This window comes from Coenobita brevimanus, chromosome 79 (genome assembly GCF_032717465.1).
Source record: "Coenobita brevimanus isolate Jiangsu-jjx chromosome 79, ASM3271746v2, whole genome shotgun sequence".
Classification (NCBI taxonomy): domain Eukaryota; kingdom Metazoa; phylum Arthropoda; class Malacostraca; order Decapoda; family Coenobitidae; genus Coenobita; species Coenobita brevimanus.
In genome coordinates, this window is record NC_137032.1 from 35,007,227 (window position 1) to 35,017,721 (window position 10,495).

Consider the following 10,495-nt stretch of genomic DNA (forward strand, 5'->3'; position numbering starts at 1 on the left):
CTGGAGCTGTAGTGGCTCAAGCAGCAGCATACTCATCTCACAGTGCACTGTCTTAAGCCTGGGGTTTAAACCCAAGACAAGCCTCCCTCTGAGAAGATTTGGTCCTACAGCACATCCTCGTATGGACTGATACGGATACCGTGCTGAATAATTACACCACTCCCATACCACAATCAATCTGAGGTACAATCAAAATTTTACATACCAGTATTGTATGTATTTCTGTACTCTGCTGTTGGCTTAGCCTCTTCACACATACCATATGACAGTAGGCCTACTGTATTTTGTTCATTCTAGCTTGCCACAGTAGCTACAATACTTTGATAGTTTTATTCAGTTTAAGAAAAACTCCAAATTGCAGGGGGTTAGATATTATAATCTTCATTAACCCTTTCAATGTGAAATGTCTCTCCAAAAGTAAAGTAAAATCTTCTGGTGGCGGCCAGAATAAGAAAAAAAAATGAAAGGGATTTATTATTTAAAAAAAAAAAAAAAAAAAAAAAAAAAAAAAAAAGGTCTTGATGCTCATTCGGTAAATGTAACTAATTATAAAATCATCATGAACTGCTTCCCGTCTGATCAGCGAAGTTAAGCAACGTTGGGTCTGGTTAGTACTTGGATGGGTGACTGCCTGGGAACACCAGATGCTGTTGGCATCCCTACATGTCAAGTGGGCTTGGTGGAGTATTAGTGCCCCTCCCTGTAAAACAATTAACTCTAAGCCCTTGGCCACCCTATCTGGGATACATGGCGTCTGGCAATGAATGAAAATGAATCATGAACTGTTGTAATATCATGTAAATTAGCTTGGGGGGTGTGAGCTGGGGGAAGGGCTGTGAAATGGCAGGGAACAGGGCGACATGGAGGCGATTTGTTTGTGTCCACCTCTTGTGGGATTGAGGCATCTGGCAATAAACAGACAGAATTAGTTTCAGAGTTTCTAGTGTAGCAAAACGGTTCTCAGTCAAATGATGAGAGGCTTCACGAAAGGTATTTAATTTTCAAACATACTGTACTGATGCAGGTCTTGTCTGTCCTGACTTCAAATTTATCTGACTATCCTAGAATACCGGTACCAGCATTTAAAACACACACACACACACACACACACACAAACACACTGAACAACCTACATTGGACCAGTAAAAAATTTGTGTGTGGTGAAGGGATGAAGTGGAGACATATACAGTATGAGGGAGGGATGTGTGACTTCATGGGAGGGCAACCAAATGGCAGAGGGCACAGCAATGTGGAGATGACATGTTTGTTGCCGTCTCTTATGGGATAGGCTAAAGGTGTCTGGTAACAGGTCATTAGACAGATTTTTCAAGGAGTCACCTAGACAACTACACTACACTGTATTAATAAAGAATACTGAACGTTCTAACTAAATTACTCTGCAGCCAAAACTGACTATAGAGTAAAACAGTGTCAGTACCATATATACTGGTACTATAAATTTCATGCAATGATCAAGAACAAACTAACGAATGGGATTAATTCAGCAAGCCCTCATTACATGTTCTTTTGTTACCTTCGATGTTGCTATTAAGTGCATAACAATAACTTTTAAAATTACCTATAATAAATCAACCATTACCTACAAAGGTGATTTTTTTCCAGGTACCCCAAACATACTGTACTGTACATCCCGTCCTCGTTATAACGATGAGATGCACATGGGAAAACCCATCGCTGAGCCAGGAGCATTGTTAACTGGGGACGTTATAATATAGAAAGTATAGGGATGCATTGGAGAGCCTTGGGAACCCCTCTGACCAAGCCCAAAACCAACCCAAACGAGTCCAAAAACAAGTTTCTAGTTCACCTAAACCCCAAACAGCTTTAAAACAAGCTAAACTATGCCTAAATGCACTCTATAAATCATCTAAATCCCCATATCTGAAAATCATAAATAAAAAAAAGTCTGGAAAAGAAAATCAAACTTAGTAAACTGTACCCAAAAATGACCAGTGTTCACCCCATCTAAGACTAAAACACATTAACCATTAGACGTACCGATGACAGGCTACCGTCATGCATTTGTCAGCCTTTGACGTAGTATGACGAGTTTGCCTATCATCCAATGTAATCTCTAAGGAAATATTTTGGGAGTCGTCATTTTTGTTGGATGGCAAAAGTGGGCAGAGCTATGCCTGCCAAGCTAGTGCATGCATAGTCATTTGTTTTTCTCTGCTCAGTGTTGTGTGAGGTTGCTCATAGATTGGATATACCCCTCTTGATCTCCTGCAGAAAGTGCCTATTTCTCTGGATCTATTACATTTTTTTCCCAGAAAATTTTTGTGAATGTAATTGAAAGTGAGTGTGTGAAGGCTAGCAAATGTCTAAGGCAAAGAGGTAGTCGTTTAAAGGCAAAGCCCCTGCTGATATTCATGGCAAGGAAAAGCCTGGCACATCTGATTTAAGTGCATATGTACAGAGCGAGAGTTACGCGCCACAGCCAAAACTTACGCACACACTCCCAATGTGAAAGGGTTAATCTACCGAGTAAGTCTAAAAACATTATAAATCAACCTAAACACAAAATTTACCGGTAAGTCTAAAATATATATAATTAAAATCGGTTAAAAAGAACACCATCAGATAATCAGGGACTGGCCATCGATAAGCGGGGAAGGGTGTTAATTTTCGTACATTGCTATGGAGGGGTATCGTATGGCAACTGATCGAATAGTGGGGTATGGGTGTACACTGCCAGTTGTAAGGAAAAAGTTATAATACTTTGGAACATATAAGTGACAGACAAAGATGACTAAACAGTGTATATGGTAGGCAACGTAATGAAGGCATATCAAGTAGCAGAAGCTTAGTTATGGAATTTTTACAAGTCACAACCATCAAGTTGCATATGCAGTAAAGCTGGTCACTTAGTGATTGCTGATGGAAAGGGATGGTTTCCTTTGGAGGCACCACTATAGCCTACCATAACTGGGCAGCTCCTCTGCCAAGGAAGCTACCATAAGTGAATACACAACATAACCATCAAATCTCTCCCTATCCCCTGTATGACAATGGTGGATTGCAGCTCAAGGGCAACTTCAGCCTTCATTCCACTAGGTTTGCATCCAGATGAGAATGAGACGGCCCCCACAAATAAATAAATAAATAAATCCAGTGGTATAGTAAGCTTTTTAGACACGCAAACCAAGGTGGACATATAACACCCTACCACGTGGGGGTGAAGTTAATGACATTTACCATCCACGTCCATGACCTTTTCATGTTTGTCAGTCTGAACTATGTGTTGTATATGACCCTTCAATTATGGTAACCAGTAAACACACACCAGCACACTAGCTCTAACAATTTGACATGAGTAACTGCTACTGGTAACTTCAGAATCAGTAAGACTGTATAGTATATGGTACCCACTCAATTACAGTACAGTACCAAGCAATCTATAAGCACAAAACAGTACAGCAGCTTTCACGGAATCTGACAAACGCTAACTTCAGAATCAGTGAGACTGTACAGTACTGTACACTCATAGTGATTTCATGCAACATACCAAAAGTAAAAAAAAAAAGTATTCCATTAAAACAATACCAGTATATACCGGTATGCAATGACAGCATTAAACAAAGATTTCCTAATGGTGAAAATCTATGAATGTTCTCTCTCTAATATACTGGTAACACATTATTACACTGTATTTTTCCCCTTTATAAAGTACAGTTATAAGTGTCATAAGTTAAAAATTTGTGGAAACAACTCTGACCTTATTAAACTTCAACATTTTAGCATCCCAATCAAGCTTATTGGGACTTCATCTAACCCAAGTCTTCAGTCTTAACCTTGTAACTTTCCCACAGTTCAGAAGTCACGGACGAAATACACCGAAACCATAAACTTGACATCCCAGAAAAGAAGTTCCCAAAGATTTTGTGGCAAACCTGTAAGGCTATATATTAATGGAATTCACTATTTCTAACAGATACGGTACACAATTAACTCGCCAAAACATCAATCTCATACCCAACACATCTGTCTTACAGTTCAGTTATAATCTAACATACCCTAGCATCTTCACGAATGCTGGTATTATAGTGAAAATCATGGCACAATGGCAGCTTCCATGTGGGATAGCACTTCCAATGTAAACAAATACCGTATTGTATCGCTAAAGGATATGACTATATTGTGATACTAAGATTTCTTGCAAGAAGTGTGCAGAGGCATTTATTACACAAATAGGCCTACAATGCACAGTACAATATACAGGACAACATTGTAAAATCCAGTCCCAGCCTATACACTCCTCTATGTTTACCAATTTTGTCCACATTAACAGCAAGATAACAGCTAACTGGCCATATATCAGACCTACTACCTGAATAGCTAAACCATCAAAATCATTCAGAAAAATTAAATATGGTACGGTAAATAAATACCAGTAAGTAAATAAAACATACAGCTACAGGCAATATTATCCTTGCTACTTCCAGTCCACTTTAACTTTGGAGAAACTACTTGTAATGATGGGGTTTGAAACTGCCTCCATTAATGGGGTTTGAAACAGTCTCCATTAATCTCTTCACAACCTAGTTTCTGTCCCAAAGCTGAATTAAAAACATCAGAAGACAATACTAATAGAAAAAAAAAAACTACATAAATCAAGATAGGAAGAACACACTTAAATCAAAGTCAGATTCAAGGGGTTAAAATGGAAGGCAGATGCAACCCGTTACTAATGCAAGCAAGAGCTGTCTTATATCCCTTAACATCTGGCCAACCTTAACCTACAATCCCCAATGTTATCTTTATCTTAACACCTCCTTCACAATTTCATTTACCTCAAGAAACCCATCAAACTGGATGGGTTAGATGCAATAAACCCCAATACAAAGACTTTACTAGAGATTTGTGGAGCAGAATTGGCTACAGTATTAAAAAGTGCTGTTATTTATGCTTGAACGGCTTAGTCTGGTTCTCTGTGGCAGTGTGGCCTGTTGAAACTGGCAATCTTTTGGTTTGTTTTACCTTCTTTCAGGACCCTATCTCACCCCACCCCATAAAATAGTTTGGACTGATGATTATGATGTATATAATCGCCTAACAGCAACAAGAACAACTCAAAAAAGGATGTCACCCGGATTCAAGGGGCTAACTCAGGCAGAGGCATCAAGAACAAACTGCAAATGCGAGTGAGATGACTGACATGAGTAGGAGAGAGAGATGAGGCAGCACGTCCGGGCTGACTAGACACTTCCTTTTATGATGCAACGACATGTCTCCACCACACCACCCCACACCACTGACACATTTACCACAGAGCCTCCCTTAATTACTCCCCGGGCCTAAAAATACCCTCAACTACCCCCTGGAGCAGCTACCGGGCCTGGCAAATGTGAGAAGAACCCGCCCAGCCTACGGTAGACAACTTCCTTTTAAGATGCAACGACGTGTCCCCAAAATCCACCAAAAATTCTCCAATATTTATTAGATATACTCGGTTAATTACCCCCTCAGACACTAAAAATACCCCTAAATACCTCCTGGATCAGCCTGGCAAGTGTGTGTAAGCAGCTCCCTCCCCGCCCAGCCAGCAGCTGATAAATCCCCCTCCCCCCCACAACAACACGGCAGCCATCGCCACAACCCAGTCCCATCGTGTGAAAACTTAATGCCACACTCACCCGTCGCCCACCACAACACACTTGATGGCTTGCATAATCCCGTTTTAAACCCGGTGGCACTGATGGAATATAACCACTTGTTAGCGAGGTAAAGGGGTCTAAGAGGGGCAGCGGTACGTCCTCCTTCCTCCACTGACACACAAACACTGGGCGGTGCGGTGTTCACTGCTCAGCTAGAGTTGCTAAATCCCAGATCACAATCATCGCTAAATTAATTGAAAACTGCTAGAATGTCGCAATGTATAAATTTCTCACCCCAGACATTGCGAAAAAGTACCAGATCTCTAAACTATAGCATTTTGTAGTTAAAGAAAACTCCATAATATAGTTACTTTTCCCCGTGGCTAGACGTGAAATGTTTACGCTAAAACTTAGTGAGAATATATAGATCTAGCGAAAAAACGCTAAAATGACAACCTTAGGCGTTCTCAACATGGAGGCCACACCACTATGCACTGTTGCCAACCCCCGCCACGCCTCGAACCCTATAACTCAACCACAGAGTGTAATTTGTTCAAATGATTTAAATTCACTTTACAGATGACTTTATTCTCATTATAAGAGATTCTTTCGAGCTCGAAGGTCACACTGCTAATGTCACAGTTGCTAACCCCCGTCACGCCTCGAACCCTCAAACTCAACGGGGTTATTATTTACAAAATGATTTAGACAATATACGGACAATACGGATTAAGGAAAACTTTTTGAACTGGAAATTAATCCTCAGATACGCACAAACGTGATCTGGTACGAGTATGGCTGATAACAAAATATGTAATCAGAATAGCGAGAAAGTCCGATGATGCTGTTTTTTTTTTTTTTTTTTTTTTGCCTATCGACCATTGGGGCCGGAGCCCCTGGTCATTAAGGCAAAATATATATATGTATATATATTTACATATATATACATATATATACGAACATATATATATACATACATACACACATCCATGCATATGAACATATACACTTTCATGCACACGTACATATATATATATATATATATATATATATATATACATATATATATATATATATATATATATACATACATATATAATTTTTATTTTATTATTTTTTTGTAGTTTTATTTTTATTTTTATTTATTTTTTATATTTTTAACCTTATATTACTTATAATCAAAAATACCTAATCTAAAGACCCTAAAACTAACCACCTAACAGACAAATCGCTAACCTATACTAAATCCTAAGAGACAAATAACTAGACCTACACTAATATTCAAAAAGCCTCGACCAAGAGAACACCATCGACTGCAGATATGTAATGCCTTTCTACATTACATACCTGCACTCATCACCTGGTGACTGTCAGTCGAGGCACAACCTAATATAGGGGCCATCAATATATGAAAGGGAACCAGACGAGTCAGGAACATTTCCATATACGTCAGCTGTCGTCCCTAATTAGAATAACTTAAGCAAGATAATATAATGTATTTACATAATTTGTACAAAAATTGAAGAACCTCGCCCAGCAGACTACCATCGACTGCAAGTGCCCAATACCTTCCTATATTGTACACTTGCACTCATCAGCTGGTGACTGTCAGGCGAGGAACTTGGCTTAATGTAGGGGACATCTATATTAGAAATAGATCAGTGGGAGGAGGAACTATTTAAAATATGTCAACTGTCAACCCTAATTAATATTACAATATATACATATTTACTCTTCATAAAAACCATAACCACACAGTAAAAAAGTCACATCACTCTGATCAGTCCGGTCTCTCTCAAGAAAGCCATCAATTTATCAGTCATAACAATGTCCCCATCACCCAGGGTGGTGGAAAGGGTGAAGGGGACGTCTGCTGCGCCGCAGTAATTTATAAGTGAAGCACGTTCACGAATAAATCGCCGACAGCGCAGGATGATATGACTGATAGATAACACCGCATTACAGATGTCACAGTGCGGAGGGAAGCGTCTTTCCATATAAGGTTTCATATATGTTAAAACGGTGGCATTGAGCCGTAACCGTGCCAACACTTTTTCTTCCAGGCGACTGGGGCGGTTGGCGGTGTCCCAGTCGCCCAGGTACGGCTTACAGGTTGGAATATTTAGTCTGGTCCACTGACCTTGCCACTGAAGATTTATTGATTTCTTTCCGAGAGAGAGACTCGACCGTAGATCACGAGGAACGTCCCAAGTCTCCTCGAACTCTACAGCCGACTTTGCAAGTAAGTCAGCCTGCTCATTGCCGTAGATACGACAATGACCAGGCACCCAGATCAGCGTGAATGACTTGTTGCATGAATGCAACTTATTAACGATGCGGCCCTGGATCTCGTGAGAGTCCGTAGTACAAGATGCAATTGCCTGAAGGGCTGATTTTGAATCTGAAAATATGACAAATGAGTCATGCCTAGAATTGAGAGCATAGTCTATGGCTTTGTCAATAGCAAAAAGTTCTGAGGTAAACACAGATGTATGAGTCGGCAACCGATACTTAAGTGCACATTCAGTCGACCACACACTTGCACCCACACATTCACTCGACTTGGAGCCGTCGGTGTACAAGTGGTGGGACCCCAAGTGACGAACAATGATGTTACGAAACAAGTGGTGGACCTCCGCCTCCGGCGCCTTGGCCTTTGGTGCCTGTCGATGGTTAGCCCGCCGGTGACGTTGTCTCCGATCCAGGCTCACCTGGTGTCGGGGCAGTTGCGGGGAGAAGGGGCACAGGTCAGTGGTGGTTGGGTGACCCTCGTGCCCTGGGTCATTAGCCCCCCCGTTGTCCCTTCCTGGGGTGGTGGGGTGGTGGTGGCCCGGTGGTGGGGTGGGGGGTGGCGGGGTGGATGGTCCGGCGGCGGGCATTTTATATATATTAATACCTTGAGACTCGGTGGCAGATATAATTAAAAAGGCGTATCTTACGTAGAGGTTAATGGAGGTTAATGGATGATGATGCTATAAGCGATCATTTCGACAGGTTTTACTCTAGATAATTAAAATCGTCTGACAGTAATATGAACAGAGGCAAAGAGACGTTCTCAAAGTGAAGTGGTTAATGTAAAGATAATGATAATGTTTAAGTATTTAACACATAAGTGAAAAGAGTATAGTTAAAATGAAATATACAGTAAAGCAAATGTTACCGAGCATGATTGAAATGAGTCTTCTGTCTCTAATTGGAACTCTGTGAACCCTTGAAGCTCCAAATCCCATCAGTCACCCTCTAACCGAGAAAGGGGGAGGACGCAGGTGCTGTGTGTATATTAACTCAGTGATAGGATTATAGTGTGTAAACAGCTTCCCCGTCTTCTTGAGGTACAGAAGGGTAAGCGAGGATACTGTTCATTCGTTCTTTGATAGCTAAGAGTTCTCTCTGCTGCGCCAAATCGTCTGTATTAATCTGAAAAAGTAAAGATGCGCTGTGGGGTTGATGTGGATGCGCTGGAGGATGTTGGGAGAGGTACCTTGAGATGGTTTGGCCATGTGGAATGAAGACTGAGAGATTACCTATAGTTCTTCCACCTTAACTTGGCCCAGGTTTTCGTCCCTTTGTAGCTTATTTCATGTAGCTCAGTGGCAGGAAAATATAATACAGTACTACGGTTCTACGTACGTTCTTACCATGATGCTTGTTATTTATTTATTTATTTTACGCGTCATATTCTGGTATTCGTATTGCTACAGCTCAGAACTGAAAACAGAGACAGTAATATTAGGACAAGTTAGAGTGAAAGGAGTATAAGAGAGCGTATGTGAGTTAGGTGGAGAGACGAGTAGTGGGAGACCGAGAATAATGAGGTGGAGGGATGCGGTGGAGGGGTATATGAACGATGCTGGTGAGAGTTGAAGGAGAGGCAGCCTGATGATGCATGACAGGGTAACATGGAGGCAGTTTGTTTGTGGTCACCCCTCCAGAGATTAGTTTTAGATATAAGAAAGAGCACCGAGATATAAATACATCCATAGTGGCGAGTCAATTGATTTTTCTTTTCTGTTGCTCTGTAAGGTCTTCTCTCAGCTTAACATAATCCTGGAGTTTTTCCTTGAATATATATCTTTATTAATCTATGCTACGTTCAGTGTAGGGTCGGACCTTACAGTCGGAGGGAGAGTGATAGCCAGAATTAACTCCCATGCTGACGAGGTGCCAGTGGGAGATGGGTGTCCGTAGGAGGGATGATGCATATGAAAGTGGAGAAATATGAGGGAGAGTGAAAGGCAGAATTAACTACCACATGCTGGCAAAGTACATCTGGGAATGGGATGGGTGTGTAGGGAGTGTGATGTTTGTGAAAGTGGAAATATTGTAAAGTATTGATTATGTTTATGCGTCAGAGTGTGTGTATGTCATTGGTAGAAGTAATATGTGTTATATATATATATTGATATGTAAGTGTATAGTATAGTGCCTTCATTAATTATGTTTTTTATTGATTATGCTATTTTTACCAAGGATAATATGTTTGGGCTTGTTAAATCAATAATATACTTAGGCTTGTGGTTAGCAAGACAGAATAAATCCACCCAAGAGCAAGCGTGTGTGTGGCTTCCCTCCCTCCATAGAATCCCTAAGGATACTACACTGGCTACGAGGATGGGATACAAAAGGTGCTGTTGACGTCATTTATGAGAGGGTGACTACAACAGGAGGGAAAGCTTCTCTGGAGGTGAAGGACTGCAGTGAATAGGGCGACCATGACAGGTGTGGGTTGATACATCGGACGTGTGGGGGAGTATGACGCAGACAGGGAGAACTTCACGTCACATTGTGAGAGAATGGACCTTCTCTTTATGGCAAACGAATTAATGGACGATGGTGGTGATGCTGAAAAGAAGAACGCCCTTGAAGAGAGGAGGAAA

The 10,495-nt window shown here is 41.0% G+C and overlaps 1 protein-coding gene across 1 annotated transcript in view; it reads right to left on the reverse strand.

The window, feature by feature from the left end:
* The window catches only part of Rac1 (ras-related protein Rac1), an 83,817-nt gene extending 78,023 nt beyond the window's left edge, over positions 1 to 5,794 (reverse strand). The window contains exon 1 of the mRNA XM_080279537.1: positions 5,658 to 5,794. Within this exon, the coding sequence (XP_080135663.1) occupies positions 5,658 to 5,692 (35 nt within the window). The 5' untranslated portion in view covers positions 5,693 to 5,794. The remainder of the gene's footprint in view (positions 1 to 5,657) is intronic.
* Positions 5,795 to 10,495: the final 4,701 nt, after the last annotated feature.